The sequence below is a fragment of the Botrytis sinoallii genome, assembly GCF_014898435.1.
Source record: "Botrytis sinoallii strain Bc 23 chromosome Unknown BSIN_013, whole genome shotgun sequence".
In the NCBI taxonomy this organism is placed as follows: domain Eukaryota; kingdom Fungi; phylum Ascomycota; class Leotiomycetes; order Helotiales; family Sclerotiniaceae; genus Botrytis; species Botrytis sinoallii.
In genome coordinates this window covers 887,383-914,139 of record NW_024066040.1, presented here as the reverse complement: position 1 = coordinate 914,139, position 26,757 = coordinate 887,383, and the positions used below count along the sequence as shown (strand labels likewise).

General features: G+C 42.9%; 6 protein-coding genes across 6 annotated transcripts; 2 read left to right on the top strand and 4 right to left on the bottom strand.

The window, feature by feature from the left end:
* The first annotated feature begins 291 nt into the window (after nucleotides 1–291).
* On the top strand, nucleotides 292–2,659 carry EAF02_007657 (uncharacterized protein). Its single transcript, XM_038903705.1, has 6 exons — nucleotides 292–423; nucleotides 494–526; nucleotides 614–654; nucleotides 713–774; nucleotides 833–1,304; nucleotides 1,355–2,659. Exons 1-6 carry the CDS (start codon nucleotides 399–401, stop codon nucleotides 2,474–2,476), a joined length of 1,755 nt encoding a protein of 584 aa, XP_038756519.1. The 5' UTR covers nucleotides 292–398; the 3' UTR covers nucleotides 2,477–2,659.
* Nucleotides 2,660–3,027: 368 nt separating this feature from the next.
* EAF02_007656 (uncharacterized protein) lies at nucleotides 3,028–6,024 on the bottom strand (the record flags this gene model as incomplete). Its single annotated transcript, XM_038903704.1, has 6 exons — nucleotides 3,028–4,845; nucleotides 4,917–4,970; nucleotides 5,023–5,121; nucleotides 5,193–5,248; nucleotides 5,304–5,449; nucleotides 5,495–6,024. The coding sequence occupies 6 exons, from the start codon at nucleotides 6,022–6,024 to the stop codon at nucleotides 3,028–3,030; spliced, it is 2,703 nt and encodes a 900-aa protein (XP_038756518.1).
* Nucleotides 6,025–6,858: 834 nt separating this feature from the next.
* Nucleotides 6,859–8,653, bottom strand: EAF02_007655 (uncharacterized protein; the record flags this gene model as incomplete). The annotated part of the gene is made up of 6 exons (XM_038903703.1): nucleotides 6,859–7,061; nucleotides 7,123–7,491; nucleotides 7,553–7,657; nucleotides 7,706–8,073; nucleotides 8,127–8,531; nucleotides 8,607–8,653. The coding sequence occupies 6 exons, from the start codon at nucleotides 8,651–8,653 to the stop codon at nucleotides 6,859–6,861; spliced, it is 1,497 nt and encodes a 498-aa protein (XP_038756517.1).
* A 1,650-nt stretch (nucleotides 8,654–10,303) lies between these two features.
* Nucleotides 10,304–13,532, bottom strand: EAF02_007654 (uncharacterized protein; the record flags this gene model as incomplete). The annotated part of the gene is made up of 5 exons (XM_038903702.1): nucleotides 10,304–10,343; nucleotides 10,400–10,604; nucleotides 10,654–13,147; nucleotides 13,203–13,389; nucleotides 13,453–13,532. The coding sequence occupies 5 exons, from the start codon at nucleotides 13,530–13,532 to the stop codon at nucleotides 10,304–10,306; spliced, it is 3,006 nt and encodes a 1,001-aa protein (XP_038756516.1).
* Nucleotides 13,533–14,757: 1,225 nt separating this feature from the next.
* Nucleotides 14,758–16,866, bottom strand: EAF02_007653 (uncharacterized protein; the record flags this gene model as incomplete). The annotated part of the gene is made up of 1 exon (XM_038903701.1): nucleotides 14,758–16,866. One exon carries the CDS (start codon nucleotides 16,864–16,866, stop codon nucleotides 14,758–14,760), a length of 2,109 nt encoding a protein of 702 aa, XP_038756515.1.
* Nucleotides 16,867–24,139: 7,273 nt separating this feature from the next.
* On the top strand, nucleotides 24,140–26,015 carry EAF02_007652 (uncharacterized protein; the record flags this gene model as incomplete). Its single annotated transcript, XM_038903700.1, has 3 exons — nucleotides 24,140–24,412; nucleotides 24,550–24,864; nucleotides 25,038–26,015. The coding sequence occupies 3 exons, from the start codon at nucleotides 24,140–24,142 to the stop codon at nucleotides 26,013–26,015; spliced, it is 1,566 nt and encodes a 521-aa protein (XP_038756514.1).
* Between the last annotated feature and the right edge of the window lie 742 nt (nucleotides 26,016–26,757).

The window sequence follows — 26,757 nt, the reverse complement described above, 5'->3', positions numbered from 1 at the left end:
GTATACCTGGAACCTCCAAACCTCCTTCAAGCTATCGTTTTACCTGATTTGCTATTTGACCACCCAGTATTCTGAAATGTGAATGAGTGCAGATAATTTCTAATTCTTTGACTGGCCAATGGAAGAAAATACGACAACAATGTCAACCTGAAAACCCAAGCAGTGTGTGCCACACAAGGCTGAAAAGGCTGAGATTGATCAGCCACAAACATTGACCCCGCCAATAAATTTCGAGTCCGACAGGCTGATCTAATCCGAGATAGGCTTAGCATGTGATAGGCTCTGGGACCCCACCACCAAAAACTTTAAAACTTTCGATTGAGATTTTCCTTTTCCTTTCCTCCTTCCCTCTGGCATAAGCCAGGAAGGGTACCATAAATTTCATCAAGTTTGTCAAGATGAAGTACGTTCTTGTATCTGGAGGTATGTATTTGATTGATTCATAATTTTTGCTTTTGAATCGAGAAAAAATGAAGGTTAACATGGGTTTTAGGTGTCATTTCCGGCATTGGAAAGGGCGTTATCGGTATGTAACCAAATTTTGAGGAATGACGACAAAGAGATATGAAAGATACAAGATGAGTAGTATACTGATGAAGTGGTTGCGCAACAGCCTCTTCCACCGGCTTGTTACTTAAGACGATTGGATTGAAGATATGTTCCCGATAAACCACAAAATTAGGCAGAATCTTTAGGCTAACTTCGAAAGAACGTCACATCCATTAAAATCGATCCTTACATGAATGTCGATGCCGGAACCATGAACCCTCTCGAGTGCGTCTAATATGTCTATTTACGAAATCTGGGATTGAGCTAATGGGCGAGTGTGTAGGCATGGAGAGGTCTTTGTTCTCGATGACGGAGGAGAAGTCGATCTCGATCTTGGAAACTACGAGCGCTATCTCAATATCACCCTTACTCGCGAAAACAACATCACCACGGGCAAAGTCTATCAGCATGTCATCGAGCGTGAGCGTAGAGGCGATTATCTCGGAAAGACTGTCCAAGTTGTGCCGCATTTGACAGATGCAATTCAAGACTGGATCGAGAGAGTCGCGCGAATTCCTGTTGATGACACAAAGGAGACTCCGGATGTTTGCATTATCGAGTTGGGTGGTACCGTTGGAGATATTGAGAGTGCTCCATTCATTGAGGCTATGAGACAATTGAAGAGAAGAGCTGGAAAAGGCAATTTCTTGCAAATTCATGTCTCTTTGGTGCCTGTCATTCAAGGCGAGCAGAAGACAAAGCCAACTCAACAAGCCATCAGAGATGTTGGTAGAGCTGGATTGGTCCCAGATTTGGTAAATCTTTGAACTGAAATTCCTGAAGTTTTGGGGGCTAATTATTCTAGATTGCTTGCCGATGCGATGTTCCGCTCGAGAAAAGTACCATCGAAAAGATCGCGATGTTCTGTCAAGTTGAAGGCGAACAAGTCGTTGGTGTACACAACGTCAAATCTACTTACCACGTTCCTTTACTTCTCGAACAGCAAGGCCTTATCTCGACATTGAACAAAATTCTCAATCTCAACGAAATCTCCATGGCGAAAACTGCTGTTGAAAAGGGACAGCGAACATGGGCCGAGTGGAAGTCCCTCACAAGCCAACAAGAACGTTCGTTTGATGACGTTTCCATTGTTCTTGTTGGTAAATATACCAAACTTCACGACTCATACCTTAGTGTTATCAAATCACTCGAACACTCAGCGATGCGATGTGGAAAGAAGCTCAAATTGATCTGGGTTGAAGCCGAGCACCTCGAGGATGATGCCAAGCCAACCGAGTTTCACAAGGCGTGGCATGAGGTCTGCACTGCAGATGGTATTCTCGTTCCTGGAGGATTTGGTGATCGTGGAACGGAGGGCATGATTGCAGCTGCAAAGTGGGCACGTACCAACAAGACGCCTTATTTGGGAATCTGCTTGGGTATGCAAATTGCCGTTATCGAATTTGCTCGTAATGTCTGTGGCATCACTTCTGCTAATTCAGTGGAGCTTAACGCAAACGCAACCGATAAAGTTATTATCTACATGCCAGAGATTGACAAGGTAAATCTTGGTGGAACTATGCGTCTCGGATTACGTCCTACTGAATTCCAGCCGGGATCTGAATGGTCTCGTCTCCGTAAGCTTTATGGCGATAAAACCGAAGTCCACGAACGTCATCGTCATCGATATGAAGTCAACCCAGAGTATGTTGACCGATTACACGATGGTGGTCTTGAATTCGTCGGCAAGGATGACAAGGGTGAGAGAATGGAAATCGTTGAGATCAAGGATCATCCTTGGTACGTAGGTGTACAATTCCATCCGGAATACCTCTCCCGAGTCTTGGCTCCAAGTAAATCATACTTGGGATTTGTAGCAGCAGCAGCGGGATGTTTGGAAAAGATCACGGAGGACTGTTTGAAAGCTGAGTTGGATAACAGCGTCAATGGGGATTTGTCAAATGGAATCAATGGTGTTACGATCTAAGGAAACTGGGACGGAAGGGACTTTTGCATTGGGTTTGGCTGGATGGAAGAATCATAATGTGCCCTTATGTTTGGCTATTTTATAGAAAAATACTCGAAATGGCGGATACATTTCATGGCGTTATCATGGCTGTAATTATACTGGATAAATGAGACATCTAAATGACATACCATTTCTCACTCCATCTCGCTGACTGTAAAGTGATACGCACAGTTCGATCCAAAGGAGTTGCCCGCAGATAAGTGTCTGAGTATCTCAAGCTTACTAATTCTGAGGAAAATGTGGATTCTTTCACAGGTTTGATTGGGAGCAGGCATTCATCTCATACGTGGGAACATCAAGGCGCCAAAGAGGAAAGATTTTCATAAGTTATCTTAATCAGAGATGTCCAATTGAGATGGATCATGTTGGCCATTTACAACTATTTGATGTCATGATCTTGACAGCGTTTTGTCAATTTTCCCTTTCTCCAATCAAAGCATAATTTTGAGAGGCAACACAATTCTGTGCTCTCACGTCCTACCCAATCTTAAACATTCTCCTCCTTCTCGTCAGCCCTGTCCCACATCGTAAAGAAAAATCTCAATCCCACCAATCGCTGTTCTCTTCTCCTCATCCTCGAATTCCCTAAAAACCGATAATTGATCATGTCCCATCAACTTCATCTGTTTTAACGGAATTCCCGTCTCTCTCTCGTCCAGCATTTCTTTCATGTCATATATCGTGGTCCCGTTCAGTAATCCGGTCAAATATACGATGCCTTTTAGAACTTCCTCTGTGCCCTTGAACTCAATGACGGTGCAAAATAAAATCGAACCCGCGAGTTCAGGGATTGCAAGGGCACGGAGTAGAAAGGGTTTGTCGACATCTTTTTGTAAGCCAAGGGGGAACTCGGGCCAATCGACTTTCTCGGAAGATTTTCTCCGGGACGCCCTTCTTCTTCCTGCTCCACCTATTACGATTCCTCCTCCGAGATCTATAGACTCCATAGAAGACTGATCTCCAAAAGGGCGCCTTTCTTGTCCTTCACCTGATGCGCTTGTTATCCTTATGCTTCCGAAATCTCCAGCATCTCCAACACCTCCAAAATCTCCTCCCGCATACCCGACTGGTCTTGTTACCCCTCTCATATAGTCAGGAGTTTCCCTAAGGTCCACCGGTTTCATGTGTTCAGGCGTAGACTCAAAGTGTCTTAAATGACTTGGCGTGGCGTCAGTTTCATATGAGAAATTTCTGGGTCCCTTTGGGCTGCCTTGATTGTGAGTTGGCCGTTCATCATCTTCACTTATCACAGGAAGTGGGGGCCTTCCGCCAGGATTCATGACTCTCAGCGCACCGCGTTGTTGCTGAGAAAGACCAGACGGAGAAACACCGACCTGAAAAACACGTCTTCTTGAGTTGTCCTGGAGTACTCCATGTCTCCAATTTTCTGGAAATGGAGCGGGCACTTTGTATTGTGGTTTTATTCTTTGGCCCCGTGCTCTCCTTGATTCCGCCATGTAGTTAGCAAAAGATTGTCTGTTTCTCGTAATGAGCTCTCTTGCATGAACAGCCTCATAATCGGAAATGGTCTCAATAGGATTTTCTCGTGCCCATTTTATGACATCTTCTACCTTTTCATGCTCCACGGTCGCATAAAATAGTTCAAAGAGATCGAGTGGGTAGGTTTCTTCTTCTTCAACCACGGGTTTGCCGAGACCTCCTCCTGGTTGAGTTGTGATGTCGTTCCATGGGGGTGGAAGGTCTCCGAGGGCGGGTTCGGGGGAATAGGGAGCTGGAAGCAAGGGAGGTACTAAGTCTTGATACACCTTCTTAAGTTGTTGCGTCTTTCGGTATAGATCTTCGATATGAATTCGAGCTTCGCCTTGTACGATCAGACAATCCATTACCAATTTGTGTAGGGTGTCACTGTATAACCGATCCTGGCGAACTTTTTCTCTAGCTTGATTTTCAATTCTTCTCTTTGTCTTAGCCATAGCTTTTTGCTCTTCAGTCTGGTCTGGATCTATGTCGGCCTCGGGTTCAAATGGCAGTGCGTCATACAATCCACTGTAGAAATCTATATCGTCTTGTGTAGCAAGTGTATGCACTCCACCTACTTCTTCATTTAATCCTAGCCAGGTATTTGCTACTTTATAAAGTTTAAGTTCAAATCTTCCCGGGGGACCAGGCTGTCGGCGCCTTGCCTCCCCTTCCCATACCACATTGGGCTCATGATTATATGCAAGTGATGGATTTCCATCCTGGCACCATTCAGTTGTATGTATCATTTGCCATATTATCAGTCCGAGTTGCCATATGTTCGAGTGAGTTCCATAGCGAAGATTATTGAGCACATTTCCATCGCCTGCTTCGCGCATGGATTTAGGCTATATTTGAGGATTAGTGCACATAAAAGGTGGAGTTGGGAGTGAGGAAGCATGATTGGTTTTGCACATACCATCGGATCCATCCACGGTCTTTCCAACGGACGTTCTCGAGTTCTAAGTTGTTCCTTGCAGGAAAAATTAGTCGCTGTATGTTCAGGAATCCAAAATTTGACTTACAGGTAATTTATATCTTTCTGTTCCAAGGCGTCTATGTTTGAAATTGTAGAATAGGTCTTGCTCAAGGGGCACCTCTCCGGCATGCCCATAATCACCAACCTATTTATTTTGGGTGTTAGGGATATGATAAATGCTAGAGTCGTCTTACAACTGTAAATTGACAATCGCACCTTCATTACCAATGCTCCTCTATGTTCATCATCTCTGGGACCAGCGCCCATGAAAACTGAGCAACGGTAAGCAGTTGTGAACTTGAATGTGTGTTCCAAGCTTTAACTTACCATTTTCAGATTTGAAATCAAAGTGAACTATCTCATCCCGATCCCATCTGTCCTCGTTAAGATCTTCGTGTCCAGAATGCATAGCGTATAGACCGCGGGCTATACAATGGAAGGTATCCCATATCTCATATTCCTCAAATATGGATCTATCAAGTCAGTTGATATCATATCGTTCGATATAACAAACCTACCTTTCACTGAAGCGCTCAAATATCCTACTTGAGAGGTCGCCCTTCTCACAGTCTTCCAAATATATCCTGCGTACAGGACCATCTCTGTCCGCATATACCGTGTTAAGACCTCGATCCTCATACATTCTCCGAAACATCTTCACCAGATGCTGAGAGTTCGTATGACGCAGCAGCTCGTATATTTCCGATTCATCTCGCAGATCTCCCCAGCCCCCAGCTTGCTGTTTCACAACTATACTTTCGAAGGGCAATCTCCCCGGCGTACCCTCCGGAGGTTGGCGATATGTCAATCTCCATTTTCCCGCTGTTCCATTCCCGCCTTCGCCCATGATTTTCACCCCGGTCCATGAGGGCTCAGGACCCATCCGACTTTCCGCGGACCAGAGTGGTTCTGATGCTAACCATGCCCTCCCACGAGCACCCATTTCTAGTGGAGTACCGACGAACATTTTTGGAGGCGGCCGCTCTACTCGGAACCCAAGGCGTAGCTCTGCCTCGTCCCACGTTTCGCCGGGTAGTAGTAAAGCCATCTTGATGTCAAGCTGTGTGAGATTCCTGACTCTGGATTTATGTTACGTCCAGGAGGATTGACTAAGCTATCGGGTTACAACTAGCTATACGCAACAAATACACTAGCTTTCGAACACGAAATATTTGATAACATATCGATATGTTTTTCGTGATACTGGAGATAATCAATGAATGTTGCTTTGTGGAAGATATCTCCTTTGTCTTCTGTACATGGTGGCTGTTCTTGGATAACAAATAATGCTTCTTTGTATAATTTGTTCTTTGGTGTGTATTAAGTAAGTCCTACAAGGACTTCTTGGTGATATAAAAGTCTGATGAAAGAAATATTTTCACAAGAGTACATGGAAATCTTTGCAGCAAAAATTACACTGAAAGCTGGGAGGGACGAAAAAGCTACGCTTTTCTCTCCTGAATTTATTCGTTAGTTCGGTCGCTATTGTTCTCAAGTCTACGTGAATCGATCTGATCATCGATACCGAGGTAATATCCTAGTTTCTTTTGACATATTATTTACTAGTTGGAATATAGGCCTCTAAAAGTTTCAATGGTCGATTGCTACCTATGCAATCAACTCGAGATCTAGATCTCAGGGGCTTATGAGGCACTTCACTACAAGTAGGAAACGATTCTCTTTTAAGAACAATCAAGTCCATACATATATATATCATTTTAATTCCTACGATATGAATATAATCAAGGTATCTGCTTTCAACCAAAACTATCCCAGGCGCCAAATCCCGATACCTGAAATCCAAGAACGATAGTGTCCGCTGCCTATCTCATCTCCTGCTTATTTCTCCAGGGTATATTAAAATCCCGCTCCACTTGAATCTCTAGACCCGATCTGCACCTTTGTCATGCATTTCATGATGTTCCGTCTCAGCGGCCCCATTATGTTCAATTCCCTTTGAGATATCGTCGGGAAGAGTACCGAGTGCACGTTCGCCGAAGAGAAGATCGATTTCTTCGAGGGAGAGTTGTTTAGTTTCTTTGAAGAAGAAAAACACAATGGGGATGGTAACTACTACGTTCCACGCTGTAATAGGTCTGATTAGTACAGATTCCAGGTCAGCGACGAAGGAAAACAAAAAACTCACCCGCAAATAAGAAATAAAATTTCCACGTCAGCGCCTTCAAAGCTGTAGGCGAAACTTGTGCCCAGAAGGTAGCGACAAGCCAATTACCAATACCAGTTGCGAATGCATTTCCACGAGCACGGATTTGCATAGGCATGACTTCGGACATGTAGACCCAAGAGATGGGTCCCCATGAAAATGAGAAGATAACTGTGACGCAGAAAATGAAGAAGACTCCTCCGATGGAGAGGCCGCGCTGTGCGTTTTCGGGATCAATTCGGCTGTTGATTATGGACTGGCAGACAAGAGCGATAGTGATACCGACGGTTCCCCAGAGGAGTGGCTTGCGACGTCCGACTCGGTCGATCATGAAGGTGATGAAGATGAGATCTGGAGTTTTTTATTTAGTTGCTGTAGTATTTTATCTTGGGCGGTAGTAAATTTGACTTACTGCCTAAAGGTCCCATGCAGTTGTAAATTCCAGAGACGAGTAAAGCTTTGTTTCCAGTAATTCCCAACGCCTTGTACATAGTATTTTGGTAGTAACCAATAACGTCTATTTCATGTCAGCAACCAAGTACTCCCTGTAATCTCTTCAACTTACTAATTCCAGTGAACTGAGTAAATGCTTGAACAGCAACTCCATGACCCAATCTTGTTCTCCATTGTGGTACTGTAAACATGACTCTCCATCCTGGTACCGTAATTGCTTTCTCTGCTGCAATTGTTTCCTTGATCTCGTTGAATTCTTTGACAATAAATTCATCATTCGAACCGTTGAAATGCAACTTTCGGAGAATAGCCAATGCCTGGTCTTCACGATCGGTTTCCATAAGATGGCGAGGCGATTCAGGGAAGAAGAGAATGCCAGAAGCGAGGATGAGGCAAGGAATCATTTGTACAGCGAGTGGTACTCTCCATTGAACCGGACTGTCCTTTGTAACACCACAGCCATATCCTACCCAAGTTGATCTTGTATCACGTCAGTAACCTCTCTCAAAGTTCTAGAGAAAGAAGCAACGTACACAATGAAACCCACTCCAATCATCTGTTGACTCAATCCCACAATCAACCCTCTAATTTTCGGATCCGCACATTCAGCATTGTAAACCGGTACAGCCATACTAAGCAAGCCGACTGCCCAGCCTGTAAAGATACGACCCACGAGAATCATGGCCAGATTCTGTGCAGCAGTCTGTAATATTGCTCCAACGAGACAGATCAATGCGCCCATGAAGATAGTAATCTTTCGTCCATATCGATCCATAGTAAGACCGCCCTGAAGGGCACCAAACACTGCACCACCATTGAAAGTTGAGTTGATGGCACCGATAATAGAAGAATCTTGTGTAGTGTTGAAGAAGGTGAGGAAGTTCTTAGAGGCAATCACATCTGTCATAACACCTGCATCGTAACCAAAAAGAAACGATCTATAATTGAGAAGTGGTTAGAAACCTGCATGCACATCGCTTGAGACAACATGTCAACAAAATGCTCAAACATACCCGGTCGATGCAAACACCGCCAACGAGAGATTGAAAATCTTTCCCATCTTGTCGTCCTTGTTCCCTTGGCACTACTCAATCGTAAAGCTTAGAGACAACAACGAGAAAAAAAGTTTCAAGAATAAAATTCTTGGCAAGTACAACGTGGAGTGGCATGGTACTATATCTATATATGAAGAGTACAACACGACCCTGTCATGCCATTCACTCAATTGGTACGTCTAGGTAGCATGTGCACTGCACCGGATAAAACGAACCTCTGTGTTGGAACATGGATAACTGGAACTGCTCGTCTGTTTCCCATCCACGCCTATGTCCTCACCATACAACGAGTATCTATCCCCATCCATCACCCCGATTCCCCAACCAGAGGAAGAAAACCATGTCGTATCCGCATCTGCACATCCGAGGATATAATCCAGTCCGTATGCTGACGCTACTCTATTGGTGGAAATTCTGTGCTATTCATCACGAAGCGAAAAGGCTGGTGATATTTGTATTTAGCCTAATTATTCTCTCCACATTTTCGCAGGACAGGGGGCAATCTTCACTTACCCTGCCGAACCATAGACGCCTGCTAATCTACTCAACCCCATGGAGTAAGCCTCAATGCGGGGTTTTCCCAAGGTAAGATTTACCAACCGCTTGGCCAATTGGCTCCGCTCCATCTTAGTTCAGAAAACATCGGATCATCTTCTTCCATGGATGCAAAGAGCTTAATGCATCGCGAGTACATGAGTACGTTTACATTTACCCGGTCTCGAACCATTTCTCACATGTATCGTGTTGCCACTACTAGGTACTTATTAACGCGAGGTACGCACGAGACCAAGAATGTTATCTGTTCACCGATCTTATGAGTCAAGGACTTTTCAATCCCTGGGACAGACGAGTCGAGAACTGCTGTGTCCTGGGGGCAAAACACCATTATGTCGCATTTTCGTTGTATTTTTGTATCAATACTAAGGTTTTTCCATCCATCGAATAAACGACCCAAGAACCACAACAATGATGAGGCAAAACCTGAAAGATCAACCATCACTTCTACAGATTTTACGATAGACCAATCAAATCGACGCTCCAGAACCGGTAGGCTGATTATGCAGTCGAACACTTTGGGTGCTTGTAGGTAGTTTGATACGTCGGTGATTCACGAACACACGTTCGAGACCTCCTAAACGTTGCATATACAAATATGCATGCGGAAAACTTTAACAAATGGACGAAACTCTGATCCTCTCTGAGCTTCGTCTCAGCAACCAGAATTCTCAATTCGAACAGTTTCTTAATATTGGTGCCGCAATAGGATGACAAGAGGAGAGAAAAGTTGAATAATGTTTCTCCCCATCTCAATCAGTCAGGCAAAACAACGTATGTCCTTATGACCTAGACTAATATTGCGAGTACAATAAATCCTCATTCGATTTCATTGAACTGAAACTATCATTCCATTCAAACGATCAAGTCAAATCACTTCTAATGCTAAAGATCGGGTCATTTCTGCTCTCTCCCCCTTCGTAATGTCTCCGTTCAGCAAGACACTTTCGCTCCCCCTGAAATTCGCTTCCCGTAAATGCCACACATAAATCAATCAGCTCAATGATATTATCCAACGCCATGCCAGTCACAATGCATTCAATTACAAACGCTACCAGTTTCTCCAAGAAACTGTTAAGCATGCATACCCACTCCACCTACTAATAAATACCCTGTGTACGATATTGGAAAGTATCGTATCTACCCATTTTCAATTAGCGTTCATCCACGATCAGTAAAGGGACGGAAAATCATACAATCGGGTATAATAACTCCCCAGAGACTTTCCAATTAAGTCTGTCTCGACAAACGTCTCTGCCTCATCGGCACTCATCTGCAGCTGGAACCTCTGCCTCAGACTATTTGTTGCTTGAGCAACTCCATACGAATAACAAGGCATCTTTGATTCTCGTCCCATCATACTAACAAGATCAATAAGATGATCCGCTGATCTACGTAATGCTACACTTTGTTAGACATGAGTCGCCTATGAACATCCTGAAAAACATACCTTGGAAAGCTTGTTTGCATAACTTTTTGTAATCGTCAAATGCAGGTGATCCAACACCTCCTAGGACATCAACGTAATCCTGTGTTAATTTGAAAGGAGCAGCTTCAAACCCAACCGACCCAGGAGAGTTCGAAAGCATAAATCCGAAGTCGATGTGAATGATATGCCCTTCGTTGTCAATGAGAACATTACCATTGTGTCGATCTTTCAATTGTAAAATGTAAGAGATAATGCTGTATGCCGCGAGTGATCTTTTGAATGCGTCTTCCGCAGCTTTGTATGCATCACTGTCGGGTGGTCCAAAGGTCTTGACGAAATGATCTTTCAACGTGGCAATTCTCCTTCGAGGATTTTGTCCTGACTCAATCGTCGCAAGTGTGAGACTACGCTTTAACGAATGTAAGGATACACCGTTCGTAATTGTCTCTATCAGACCAGATGACTCCCCAGTGACCAAAATCCTCATTCGTTTGACCCAAACTGGAGTTCCTGCATCCTGCCAGATTTTATCACAGCATTGAATGAGCTGACATGCAAATGCTTCTTGTCGTAAATCAGCACCTGTTTTCACGATGACACTCAAAACATCCCAATTCTTCATCCACCCATATGGCGAGGATTTTCTGATACGTTCCTTCTTGACATTCCACGCTTCTCCAAATGTTGCAGCGCTTGGATCGTCTCTATCTCCCTTTCTTTGAACACCACCAGTCTTTTGATCGTTCTCCATTCGAGCTGCACCAGCTCCAACATTAATAACAGCATCTGGGTCGGTTGGTGATTCTTCTTCGATATCTTCCGGTGCAACATTTGCTGCTGCCGCGTTCGCTTTTTCCATAATCATGTCAAAAGTCTGTGATTGAACGTTATCTTCTGAGTCGTAGTTTTGCTCTTCAAGACTCTGTATACTGGCGATAATTTTATGACGAATTGCATCAACCTCATGTTTGGGTCTTTTCCCACTCGTTGAATTAAGTTGGGTGAGCATTTGTGTAGCAGTCCTAATATGTGTTGTTAAGGTAGAAAAGTCTGGTTGATCTTTCTCTCCCGATCGACCTGCTCCAGGAATAGTCATCTTCCTTTTCGGCGTAGGACTGATGGATCCAGACGTTGATGTTCCGGATGTCCTAGGTGTTGCAACGCCGGATAAGCTCGATAAAGTCGTTGTACCGCTTGATTTGCGCGTAGGCCGGGAGGTCGTGGCATTTTCCTTATAGGTTGGGGTGTGTATGTCCTCCTCGTCGTGATCTGTTTCTTTGATTAATGGTGAGCTGCCCAAATCGCCACTGATTGGCTCAAAAACACTATCGGGGGTATTATCCGTACTTTTGATGATGTGACTACCGTACGATCGTCCAGATTCCGAGAGGTCAAATCTTCGTCTCTTATGGGTTCCTTCCTCTGACACTAATCGGCTCAACAAACGTTCATTATCTAAAGTTTCCGGGTTGAAGGAGAAGTCATCCCGAAGTACTTCTACCATCAAAAGATATGGTACTTTTTCGGCGCTATTCAATACTGTCGCTTCCGCGGGGTTCAGACGAACAATCCGGTGATGTTTACTTTTGCTAGGAATTCCATCCACGAGAGTGGCGGGACAAATAACTGGTATATCAACTTCAGCTGGTAAATCCTGAGCAATAAGTGCAAGTTCAGCACGCAACGCACTAAGACGCGCTGGCTTTGGGACGATAACTAGACGATTTGATATATCCTCCAGAGCCGTTAAAAATTGTGTCTCAGAACGAAAATAGTTTTGCCTTAGTAATTTGACTTTCTGCTTGTCAGTTAATGATGCTGGAGTCACAATTTTCCCCCCATGTGAATGCTGAGAGTATCTTTTATTGATAGGTTCGGTCAGTCTCGTTGGAAGACCAGCTGTAACGGGTGTTGCTGGTCTACTAGGTAGATTTGGATTTCTTAATTCTGGAAGAGATGCCGAGCTTGAATTTCGAGGGTCTAATGCTTTGAGGTCTAAATGCGAAGGCCGTATTTGATCTAGGGGTACCTTTCGGCTAGATTTTGATGAGGTGGGTCTTGTTAAGGAGTTCGATCGAGCCAGATCTGGTGGGGCTTCAGAGGGTCCAGCACTATTCAGACCACCACTGCCTGGAGCGCTGCCAATCCTTGCGGCTTCTCTCCTCTGCTTTGTTCGTGTAGATCCCGGTGTCGTTGTATGACTTCGAACAATCTTTTGTGTCTGCATCTGACTGGTATCTGCGACCACATTTCCTGTACTTTGAGGTTTCCGTGCTTGTGAAATAGCCAATGGCCCAGCCCATTTTGGTAGAAAAGGAACTGCAATACTCGCTAGGACGAAACTTGCTAGAACAGTAACAGGTAAGACATTCTCACTAATCTTCTTCGTTGGAGTCTCCGATACCCCAAATACGATATGCTGGACCTTATTATATATTCGTCTGCATGTTTTGAAAGCTTCGGATTGAGGATTCGCAGAAAGATCGTGGAGATACGTTTGGAACAACCAGAATGTCTGCGATTCTAGTTAGTGATATGTCCAATCTCTTATGTCCTGTCTCCAAACACACCAATAATGCAGCATTGACCGATTCCTCGCACAAATCCAGAATGAATTCCTCCAGAGCCACAGACTCATTGTCGACACTAATAATTAGGTGGCATAGCTGCGGGAGGAAGAACTCGATCTCCTCATAACTAAATTGTCGCAACTTCGAGCACAGAACATAATGTATCCCGACATGGTCTGCATACCGTCTGCCAACTCAAGCAATCAGTAAAGGGAGTCTGCGATTGAATGGAAAGGGGTAATTGGCATACGAAAGGTAGGCTACGGAGAGGAATGGATTCTGATTGAAGACATCGGACTCGATAAATCGCTTTAACAAATCCCAAGACATTTGGTGACTCGGGATCAGCTCCTCGGTTTGCCTAGTAATTCTTGATTTATAGAAAAGGGTTTAAAGATCAAGGGGGATTTGAGGCGCAATGCCTCTAATAATCTCGGCATTAACAGATTATAAGTATTGTAGTTATCATGACTATGTGAGCAAGAAAATGAGTGTGAGAAAGGTACAATTAATGAGGAAGTATGTATGTATGTATATGTGCAGAAATGAATCGTTTGTTGTCAAATCAATTTCGTCGTCTTGAGCTTGATTGACCGGTATCTAATTGTATCCTTTCGTACTAAGGTTTGAAAGTGGCAGAATTGGAGAAATGTAAAAGCGGCCAGAAAAGTGGAGTGAATAATTTCTAAGGACAGCAAGACGACAGCCTTGGAGAAAAGTCGAGAACAGCCTCACCGGGAGATTTCGAAGGGTTCTATCAGTCCCGCCCGTTTAAGATAACCGAGAGCCCTCTTATCCACTTGTCTCAGCCTTCTCTTGTGTTTTGTCCTGGCATATAACGGTTTTCATCTCGCCGTCGATCCTTCAAATATCATTGATTTCATGTAGAATGATTTCTTGTTTATGTCGGAATCAAGTGATTGCGAATCCGATTGTTCTTGGTTATCATTTGATGAGATAGTACTCATAGTCAATTTGCCGCCGAGTATCATTTACTTGTAGAGTCAAAGAGAATACAGATCACTTCAAATATACAATATCGTATTCAATCTGTATGATATCGATCTCTGAATCGATTAAAACAGTCTATTAATGATTGCTCCCTGGTACATTTGGAAAATGTTTTTTTGGTGAATTTTGTTTTAAAGTTACTTGCCCGATATCTCCCTTGTATTGATCATATGATCAAACATTCATTTTGTTCTATGATATCGGCCATGTAACTCTCATATGGTTCTTTGGAATATGCTTCAATTCAAAGTTTAGCTGCAGTACTCTCTTCTGAAAAGTACTGACTACATTAATATTGTACCATTATTTATGTGGCGTCATAAGTGTAAAATTCACCCACCGGTCTCATTCATATCCATATCCCGCGAAAAAAATCGGGAAACTCTCCGAGTCTACTGGCTAGGAATTGCGTACGTGTTCGAAATCGAATTATAATGACAATCAAAATTAAATTACTCGGTCTGTTAATGCAATCTTAGATTCCTCTTTCCTGGTTCCTACCCCTCATTATTCGTCCAACACATTGAAATGTTTCAGCACATACCTACCACCCCCAGATTCCATAGTCCCACCATCTCCTCCCCCCTTTACACCTTGGCACCGCTGCTCTCTCCTCGATCCAACATTCCCAAACCCCAGTCCTCCCCGTGAATTCAAAACCCGCCGATGTTCCCAACATCTCCAACTCCACCCCCTCCTTCCCTCCACCCATCTCCTCCCCCACCACAACCCTCAAACTTCTAATCGCATCTTCCCCGACCCTTTCTCTCTCCTCATTCATCCACTCAAGCAAACTCCTCGTCCTCTTCCCCAACTCTTCTTCTTCCTTCTCACATCTCTCCACTTCCAATACATCCGCTTTATGCCCCGGCTTACTAAAATTTCTGTCCTGTATCCCTGATTCTGTAACAAGTTTAATTTGACGTCTCCAGCATTCAGGTGCTGGAACATGGAATTCCACGCTCTTCAACCGAGAATTTTGAGTAAAAGGAGTGAAATATTTATACATCTCTTCATCTGAAATTTTCGGATCAATTCCATCAGTCTTCAAATTACCATTCTCGGAGTTTGAGGAATTGGAACCGGGGAGTGACGGTATATCAATCGCGAGATCTTCAATCGACGACAAATTAAGAGCAGAAACCAGTATGGAAAATTGCTTCGGCAATTGCGAAGACGATCCCGAAGAGGAAAATTGAATTCCATCGTACAAGTGAAGCTTTGTGAGATTCGTATGTCGTGACAAGGCACCCAGCAATTTCTCCGTAGCTTTATATTCAGTTGTTGCATTGTTGCCGTTCATCATTTTCGGGAACGGAATATCACGGATCCAGAGAGATGTAAGACTTGTCCCGTTACTCGCTATATCCTCCAGAAAATCCACTACTATTTCCCATTCCGTTTCTATGTCATATTCCCGCAGACTTTTCATTCCGTCGATTTTCAGCTCTTTCAATCCATTTAATGCACCCACAATCCCCAATTCCTGAATCGCGACCGGACCAGGACGTGTCATATGCAAAGTCTTCAACTTAGACCAATCCATAACTTTTAACCACACAGCCAAATTCGACACCCCATCAGGAGAAGGTAGTCGCTCAAGCGGTATATAACGAATAGCGTCCCACACAGATCTCAAATGAGACTCTCCCAACCAATTAATAAACCACATTGGGAGTATATTCCAAGGAAACTCGAGAAGTGTCCGCCAATCGATTTTGGGCGTTTCATACCATCCACTTCCACCATCAGGCGATTCCTCAAAATCATATCCGCCGATGACCAATTTTTCCAGCGGGGGAAATTGTATCGATGTCATATTTTCCTGATCGGTATTGAATTTGCTCGAAAGGAAAGGAAATGCCTCAACCTGATTACCAACCTCACATCCTTGCTGCAAAAACCTCAACTGCAATTCTCGCATATTCGGCGGATTGGAGCGCAGAATTTCGAAGAGAATCTGCATCGACGCTGGATCTGACCAGTAGGAATCTATAATATCGGCATTGAGGGAATATAATAACGGAGACCCAAGGATCGAACGGGCATCTTCATTTAGATGATTTATAGTGGCGATGGAATCACCTGAGGCTTCGTAATGATGATCATTGGGATCTCCCGTGGGGGGAAGATCGTGTAAGTAAATGCGGGCATCTGGATTCGTTATGCTGAGATTGGAGAGTATCTCGGGGCAGATAGCTTTAGAAATTTTCCAGTGCACTATTGAGAGATTGGGAAGATTGGTAAGGAGATTTGTAACGCCGGTCCAATTTGCGCGTTGGATGTAACTTTCATAGTAACCTGTAATTTCGAATGTTTGGACTGCTTTCCTGTATTCGGTGGATGTGGGTTGATTGAAGAATTGAAGTACTTCGTTGGAATACGGTGCTTCATCTGGGCTCTCGAAATAGATGTGAAGGTTTTGGTATTTCTCTGGCGATTCTGGTTTGAATGCTCTTGGTGAAGAAATGTAGATTTCATCTGACAGACCCATATCCGATTCTTCAAAATATGTCAATTCTTCTTCAAGTGCCGTCAGGTCGTCTTGTTCATCAAAAGCCTCTTGAGCCATTGTCTGTATCATCAAAAAGAACAAAACCACGAGAAGTAGCATACTCGAGCGAGGAAAGGTATGACCACACGAAGACGCCATGATGGACATTAATGATACTGAGCAGTTTGATCATTATCGCGCTGATACTTCCAGTACTTATAGACGTTTCTTTCATCATGTCATCCTTTTAGGCAACTATTGCCCCATGATTTGGGTATTATGTGTCCTCAAACCGACATCAGTAGATGTGTTCTCACAACCCTGCATCGCAATTCCTTCATTCCATTTCTGTCTTGAGAAATCTATGAAGGAATAGGAACAATGACGTTCATCAACCATCATAATTATCTTACTCTGCGTATAAACTAGCTTATTGTAATCCAGAACGATAACAAAACTCATGAAATAGGGTGCTGACATTCGAACCCCTCCACAACCACAACTCGCAAGAAATCAATTCTACTATCACGTGATCCCTTCCAAATCTCTTTTCTCATCACTTGACTCTGATGAATTCATGATATCATAAACTTACAGAAAACACGAACGATGACTGAAGAAGCATTGGCTTAATACCAATGCAGGAAGATATATCAATTAACCACAACTTCAACATCACAACCCCAGTACTTCCTCACACACAACCAGATTCATTCACTCACAACTTCCCCCAAACGCCAACACAAAGGATATCAGGACGCTCATATGAATTACTATATGAACATAGACTCAATTTCCAAGCCTTTATAGTCACACTTCAGCAAAAGCGAAGGCTAGCCCTTATATAAGGGCCATTCCATTCGTAATTAACTAGCTCATTAAACGGAATACACATTAACAACCAGAGCCTACATTTTAGCTTCTACATCATTCGTATCCTTCTCAAACCAACAATTACCACTCAGAAGACATTCCCATCCCGTTCAATTCTTCAAACTCGCATGTCCTCTCGCGTCACCATAGCGAGATCTTCGTGAAGAATCAGCGATCGTATTCACCCCCAATGCCATCTAATGTGCTGCTTGTCTAGAACAGCGTAGAAACGCCGGCTAGATTGTGATATGCCACTAGATGACCGAGAAAGATGTTTCATCCCAAACTATCCAGGCCCGGGCAGTTTAATTTCCAACTCCTTTTGAGAAAATTCTGAGGACTCGTTTTGTAATCTTACTATAACCATATGATCAACTATACATTACCCCCAGCACCCCGCCTTGTCTTCCATCATACCATACCAATCTAACCTCTTTAACCTCAACATCTTCGATATTCTCATCACCCACCTATCAGACCCATAATCCATTCCCCCCAAAAATAAAAAAAATCACCTACTCTAAATATTTCCGAATAGTAACAACTTTCCATTCCAAATCCGATATCTGCATGCCTAACAGAAACAGAAATATCACAAAAAGAAAGAGGTCACAGAAATCTCCTCCCCTCCATCCACAACCGATGCGCAGCTACTCAGACAAGAGAATTCAATATCAATCACTTATCTCGCTGTCTGCCTAGCTCAACTCAACTCAAACCAAATCAAATCAAGCAAAATCAAGACCTCAACTCCATCCTCATTACCACAAGTTAATCAGACTTCCCTCTCCTCTCCTCTCCTCCCCCTTTCCCCCATCTTAGAAATCCTATACAACTCATACAATCCTCTCCCCGCAACCATCCATCCTCCGATAATCCAGACATTTTCTCAAATTGATATAAGATTCCAAATCTACAATCCACCCATCACCCATCAACCATATACCAAAACCCACCCCATTCCTTTTCCCCTTCACAAATTCCGCGTTCCATCAAACTCACTGAGAAACCAAGAGCTATACTCCCTACCAGCTCGTAACTTCCCACTCCAGCTTTTCTCTCGCATGATGTAGATATAAATATAAATATAAATATAAACACACTTGCATCTCCATCATTCCATGAATCAGATCACAAATAGAAAAGATTGCTACATTGAATTGTATTGTATTGTATTACATATAAGAGAAGAGAGAATAATGTAAGCAACTATGCGAACGCAAAAGAGAGGAAGAGTGAGGACATGGTATGAAAATTGTAATGACATGATGCAGAAGAATATAGATATAATAGTATAATGAAAGGAATCTCGATACTGTATCGATATCTACCGTTTCGGAAACCTTGGAAAATGTTCAGTTAGATGAGGTACTGAATGCTCGACAGACAGACAGATAGACAGACAGATAGGTATGAAAAGAAGTTTAGAATCTAAATATAAATATAGATCTAAATCTAAAACATCATCATCATAAAACTCAACAACCCATCCCATCCTCATCCACTTACATACATACATACATACCACAACAAACATCACACACTCACACACTCCGCTCCAAGAAACCATCGAAAACCATCCAAGCCCAGTCTCAAGCCTCAAGCCTCAATTTACCAAGACAATTTACCCAGACAAGCTTCATCAGCTACCCCATATCACACATGGCATGGCAAGTTGCAACCTCTCGATCCACCAAGCAAGCCATACGACACGATACGATACGGTAAGTAAGTAAGTAACCCGATGTAACTATACTAGGATACATGATGTAATATAACATAACACAACACAACACAACACAAACCAACCATCATGAACATCATACCTCATACCTCATCCTCATCCTCATCCACCTCGTCGACAAAAAATCAACACCAGGAAAGACCTCCGCGACTCTGGGTGCAAAATGATTCATGGTTCGTGTGTTGCATTTATCTACCTATCTATGTATTAGGTACTGTAGTAAGTAGTATATCGTGGAAAGTTGGTGGTCAAGTCATCGAGAGAGATGGATTGTGAGGAGGCTCTGGAGAAGTTTATGGATGGAGTAATGATACTAGGTAGGCAGGTAGATACTTTAAGTTAACCTTGTGGATATGGGGATTGGAGGGTGGGTGAGGAGTTTATAATAGGTTATATATGTGTTTTGTGTGGAGATGTCTGTTCTGTGTGTATTGTATTGTGAGTATGTACTGTGTGTAGTTGTACTGTGTGTAGTTGTACTGTGTGTAGTTGTACTGTGTGTAGTTGTACTGTGTGTACTGTAAGTATAGTATAGTAATTGCGATATGCAATGAATGGAATGAATGAATGAATTGAAATGCACGGAAATAAGGAAGCTATGTAGTAGAATATACTAGATAGGTAGATATTGAGAAATCGGAGAATCGAGAAAATAAATGGTGTCGGGTAGTGACCTCACAATACGATACGACATCTCCCAATCAATCCCATCTCCCATCTCCCATCTCCCAACCATCCATCATTCATACCTAGGTATGGTATTCATATTCATCTCATGTGATTCATATCCGAGGGCTTTTGTTTTTTGATCTTGTCTTGTCCTGTCCTGTTCTGGGTGTGTGAATTTGGGATTGGGAATTTGTATTGGATAGGTAAGATCTTACCTATCCATTGATTCATACACACGCACATAAATAAGTGTTGTAAGGCAAATACTCTTACCAGTACTCCTTACAAGGACAGGATAGGAAATGATATGATATGATATGATATGAAAGGGAGAGACGGCGGTGAACTATCACTACCCACATACAAACGAAGTACATACTATAGAAACTAACCATTATACTACCTGGTAGGTATGTATTCCCATTATCGATAATCGTAAATATGATTCATTAGAATTGGAATTGGAATTGGAATTTGGGAGGATAGGATGGGATGGGATAGGATAGGATGAGGTTGGATTGGATGGGGTGGGTGAGTGTAACATCGCTTTTGGGATGGGAACGTGAGGTTTTATGTATGGAGAGGGATCCACTTGTTGATTGTAACATTGGGGATCTTGTCTTGGGAGGTGAGGGTGAGGATGGGGAAGGGGAGGATGGGGAGGAAGGGAGGGATGGATTGATTGATGATGGATTGATTGATTGAATGATTGATAGATAGAATGATAGAATGATAGAATGGATTATTTACTCGTGTACAAAGATAGTGGATAGCAAATCGGATGAATTATAATTCCCTAGGTAGGTAGGTAGGTATTTGAAATTTTGAATTGAAATTTTGAATTGAAATTTTGAATTGATTCTACCACCATATTACCATGAAATTGAAATTTCCCATGACTCAAGCGTCGAGCCTTATCATTTATGGAGAGAGAATACATACCTACACACATATACATATATACATACATAATGATAGACGGGATCATCAATCCATCATGAATATGGCTCGTACGTGGGACGTTGAATCGCAATGAATTGGACATGTAATATTTGGCATGGACTCAAGTTTGGAGGGGTGAGACACGATGATGAGCATAGAACCAATGGATCGCAGATTTACAGTCCTCGCTTCCTGTGCGATTAGGGATCCTTGTTTTTGTCTCGTGCTCGTTCTGATGGCGATGCTTGTTACTCATGCCTACTTATGATTTCTCGGGATGGATATATGAATATTTCTCTTGCGTTGATTGGGTTGGATTCACCAGTGGTTGAAAGGAAGGATGAAAAGTTCGGGAGAGTGGTGAGAACCGGTGGACCTTCCGTGTTTTGGCCCTTGGGGCTGCAGTCAGAACTTTAGATACGAGTCCCTTCTGTTCATTTCCTATAAAGGAAGCATGGCCTCGTACCCCATGGGATATTATAAATTTAGCTATACCTACCTAAGTACGTACTAGGTATTCGATCACCCATGGAAGGAAAGCCAGCCAATTCCGAGGATGCGACGGAGTACGGCAAGTCTCGCAAAAGAGAACATGAAATACCGAGCAGGCCAAATGAAATGCTTGAATTGAGTTCTGGCGCGGACTAAGTGTATTATAGTATCTAGTATCCAGTGTCTATTCTATTAGATCGATATCCAACAACCAACACGTCAAGGATTTGTAGACCATTCAATTCATACCTAGTCCACAAAACTTCATTCTTATACGAACGAAGCAAATGGACCGTCACTGCAGAGCGAGAAAAATATTCTGATCATTCTTCGGATAGATACAGAATTGCCAGATGGCAATCATGAGGTGAGTAGGGACGGAGGGAAATAATTCATCGGCTGCAACAACCACCACCACCATCACCAGCACACCAGGGGAAAGTTGCAAATAGGGCCGGATGGATTGTGATATGTGATGTGGTACCAGGCATTCGGGCGAGAATCCACGGTGTGATGGGTAGTAGGTGTGGGGATGGGATTGGATGGAGCGGTGATGAAGGGATAAACGATGAGACGATATCGTAGACGATAGACTGATAGACCGATAAAATGATAAATGGATGAGACATGGTGTATTTTATTAATATCTATCTCGTGAATTCTAGATTGCTAAGATACATCCATACATCAGTTCAATTCGTTGGTTTTTGGTAGAGGGACGATGATGAGACGTTTCTATTAGTTGATCTATCTGGATTTATAGATACTAGATACTAGATAGGTGATACCACACTCGATTTATTTCCAATCAGTTGGGTTTGGTATCGTGATATGGATTACTACATTCTCCACTATTTTGTTTCCTTACGGTGTGGGTGTTGATACTCGAGAGATACTGATATCGATATTGATATTGATGTCACGACTGATACCAATCCTGATACGATATCAAAGATCAAATGAACATCTGGTCCTATCTGAAACTCATCCCAAGTATTCCATCCCATCCCATCCCATCCAATCCATTACAAAGAGTGGAAAGGCATACTACCGGTTCTTCTTCTTTTTCTTCTCCTTCTTCTTTTTCTTCTCCTTCTTCTTTTTCTTCTCCTTCTTCTTCCTTCCTTCCTTCCTCCCTCTCAATATTAATATCATACGTTACATAGAATGATCAGCATCTTCAAATGGGTGGTAAGATGAACTCTCCAACCCCCATTCAATGTAGTATGCCATGCAACCATCCGTTGAGGGTTAAACCCAGAGATTTTTTCATGCAGCCAAGAATCAATTCAAAGGTCAAGTCCCATGGATCCACTGGAACCCTTGCCCCGCATTTTGGTCTGTATGGTTGATGGGAGTTGTTACTGTTGTTCTCACAATTTTGGATGTTGGATATGGGATGTTGTATATTGGATATTTGATGTTGGAGGTTGGATATGGGATATTGGTCTGTGGATCGTAGACCTGGGACTGGGGACTTGGAACTTCCTGTAGAATCCCAAATGAAGAAAGTATTCTCCAGATTTGGATCAAGTGGTGTAGATTGTAAGCTTAATTACTCAGGAATCAATCATTCTAATCCTATCAATCCATACAATCCATTCATTCCATTCAACAAATCCCATGATTCAAGATTCTTTTGTACGTCTCTTACTTCATCCAGCCTTCACTCCATCCAGTCTTCACTCCCCTACACACTTCCCTACACTTACATTTCTCACCAGTCAAATCGCTTCCCTTCCCTTCCCCATGTCAATTATCGTGCGGAGAAAGTTACTAATTTGAATCATTTCTCACTGACCAGACCAGCCCAAGCTCCAATTAAACCGCCGGGGCTTTGATAAGTCGTGCATGAGATTACTCCTTTTAGAGAGGAGAGGAAAGAAAAAAAAAAGAATTGGCGGGCAAAGATAGATAACGTATCAATGATCATCACATCCTCACACATTCATCCTACATCAAACTTATGACTAAATCCAGAACCGCTTGGTGGGTGATTGATTCCAACATCGAATCTCGAAAAACATGGGGGAATATAACTGTGGATGCACAGTGCAGGGACAGGTAGGGGTTACGAATGAAGATGCTGCATATATAAGTAGTTTAAGAACTGCATCGTGGTTGATATACGATGTAGTTGTTGCTAGTGCTTCGTAGGTTGAGAAGTATAATATCACTTTGACCTCGCCTTACCTCGCCTTACCTCACCTCACCTCACTTCACTTCGCCTCAACGTCACTTCATTTAGACCTCACTTTATTCACCGACCTGAATATATATTCTCATTCCGATTCACTTTCCCAGGCTGTGAAAGACGAGACAAGGCAAATCATAATATTCACCGTAGATTTGTTGCCAATCTCATCGGAAAAACGGCTTGACGCTTGGGAACGGCTTGATACCTTTTGTATCACTTTTATTTGTGTACAGGTCAACAAGGTGATTGGATCGTACGTATCGAGGATTGGAAGACGCACTAAGAGTGAATCTTTTCTTCACGACGGCTGGGAAAAAAATCTCTACCGCAGCAAGTAATTTGCATAAGAGTTTCTTCCCACAACTTCTCAAATCTCTCCCACAACAAACAACTTTTTCGCCCATCCACCGTCTTTTCCTTCAACATCGATCCCTCAACTTACGTTACACTCTTTCTCAATAACATCAATCATACCTGATATCCCCAAACAATAATTCTCCATTCGTCCATTCAATATGGAGAAAGAAGCTGCGCATGCGCATTCCCCAGAGGTTGCCTCAGTTCAAGATAATGTCGATTTCCGCACCAATACTCCTACTACCGCCGTCGATCAGCAAGGATGGAAGTATAAGCAACGTCGATTCCTTGGCATGACCTTTTGGTATGCATCTCCTCGAGTTCAACTTACCATGGTTGCATTCGTCTGCTTCCTCTGTCCTGGTATGTTTAATGCGCTCGGTGGTCTTGGTGGTGGTGGAAAAGCAGATCCTACTCTTGCAGATCATATGGTGAGTTATTTATTCTTTTGCTTTGATGCTTCCTCGAATTTGATTGTCTCTCTTGACATTCATGATGATGGAATTTCCCCATATAAAATCAAGACGTTCCAAAGTCACGAATTTCTTACTAACATGAGATTTTCTAGAACACCGCTCTCTACTCCACCTTTGCAGTCTTCGCTTTCTTCGGTGGAACTTTCGTCAACAAATTGGGTATCAAGACTTGTTTGGCCTTTGGTGGTATTGGATATTGTATTTATGCAATTTCTCTCCTCGCCTCGGTTCACGCAAATGTGGGTGGCTTCAACATCTTTGCCGGTGCACTTCTTGGTGTTTGTGCTGGTCTATTGTGGACTGCGCAAGGAACCATCATGGTTTCTTATCCATATGAAGGTGACAAAGGAAAATACTTTGGTGTTTTCTGGGCAGTGTTTAACTTTGGTGCTGTTCTTGGTGCTTTGGTAAGTTTCGATATACTTTTCGTTCACCTTATATGCAATCGAGTTTATCTATAACTTGATTGCTTTCCCCGACTTTTCTGTTTCTTCTTATTTGAAGTTTCAGGGCGGGGGGAAGACCTCACTTGAGGCACTTCTAATAAACCTCAGAAGATCACATACTAACATTCTTTTAGATCCCACTTGGTCAAAATATCAATGTCAAGACCAACAGTACTGTCACCGATGGAACTTACATCGCATTCATCATTCTCATGTTCGCCGGTGCTGTTCTAGCTCTCTTTTTATGTAACGCCGATGATATCGTTCGACCTGATGGTACCAAAGTTGTTCTCATGAAGCATCCATCCTGGAAATCCGAATTCATCGGTCTTTATGACACCATTGTTCAAGAACCATTCATCATCCTCCTCTTCCCCATGTTCTGGGCTTCCAATTGGTTTTACACTTATCAACAAAATGGAATCAACGCCGCGGTTTTCAATACCCGTACTCGTGCTCTCAACAACGTTTTATACTGGACTGCACAAATTTTCGGTGCCATCATCTTCGGTTTCGGTCTCGATGCTGGTAACTTCCGTCGTTCGGTTCGTGCCAAGTCCGCTCTCGCTCTCCTTTTCTCCATCACCATGATTACTTGGGGTGGTGGATATGCTTTCGAAAAAACCTATACCCGTGAGAGCACCAACTCAGCTACCGGAGACTATATTCCAGTCGACTGGACTGATGGAGGCAAAAAATACATTGGTCCTATGTTCCTCTACATCTTTTATGGATTCTTCGACTCCGCATGGCAAGGATCAGTTTACTGGTTCATGGGTGCCCTCTCTAACTCTGGTCGTAAATCTGCCAACTATGTCGGTTTTTACAAGGGTATTCAATCAGCTGGTGGTGCCGTCATGTGGGCATTGGATGCTAAGAAACTTTCCTACCACGATGAATTCATCAGCAATTGGGTTATCCTCTCCGTGTCTTGCGTCATCGCTGCTCCTGTTATCTTTTTGAGAATCAAGGATACCGTTACCGTTGAAGAAGATTTACAAGGCACCGATGAAACACTCGCAGATGTGGTTCCTGAAGGTCATGAGGAGAAGTTGGGTGGTGGTCATGAATTGAATACTCATGAACCCATTTCGCGTTCCGATAATGTTTAGATGACTTTTTTTTTTCGGTGGCGTCTTATACCTTTTCGCTTCGAGACTAATTCAACGCGCGGGCTTTCATTGATTTTGCTTTGGGAGATTATTTCTGGTTCTTGTGCAGCTGGTGGCTGGAGATGGGTAGGGGAGATTGAGAATTGATGGATGGGTGGATGGGTGGATAGCCAAACGGATAGCCAAACAAAAAGACAAACATACTTCATTTCTAAACTTTCTTCTTTCTCATCGTCCTTTTACCCATCTCATCCAACCTCGGAGAAATGTAATATCCATTCGATTAAATAAAATCAAAGCTAGTTTTTGACTTGTCAGTCAATTAATAAGTTGATTGAGTACATCTCATCTCATCTCTTCTTCTTCTTCTTCATCATCTCTTTTCTTGTTCCTCTCTGTTCCTCTCTCTCTCACACACACTCTCTCTCACACACACTCTCTCTCACACACTCTCTCTCTCACACACACTCTCTCTCACAAAAGAAAGAACGAACCATCAGAGTTGAATTTAAGGAAGAAATCCTTTTCTTTTTCATTTCCATCTTCCTTTGTTTTTCATCCACTTTTCCACTTTATCACTTTCCCTCTTTTCCACTTACGCGAAGAGAAAACTTTCTTAATCCCAATGGAAGGGAAAGGAATGAGAGCTTCTTTCTCAAGGGTTATGGATATGGATATGTTATGACTGGATGGGTATGGGATGGGCATGGATGGGGATGGGATGTTAATTGTATCGATTGAT

What these genes read in the sequence shown, in the direction of transcription:
- EAF02_007657 (XM_038903705.1), top strand. Translation starts at nt 399, where the DNA reads ATGAAGTACGTTCTTGTATCTGGAG. An exon ending in CATTGGAAAGGGCGTTATCG is followed by an intron (nt 527 to 613) that starts GTATGTAACCAA and finishes GTTGCGCAACAG; the next exon opens with CCTCTTCCACCGGCTTGTTA. An exon ending in GGAACCATGAACCCTCTCGA is followed by an intron (nt 775 to 832) that starts GTGCGTCTAATA and finishes GCGAGTGTGTAG; the next exon opens with GCATGGAGAGGTCTTTGTTC.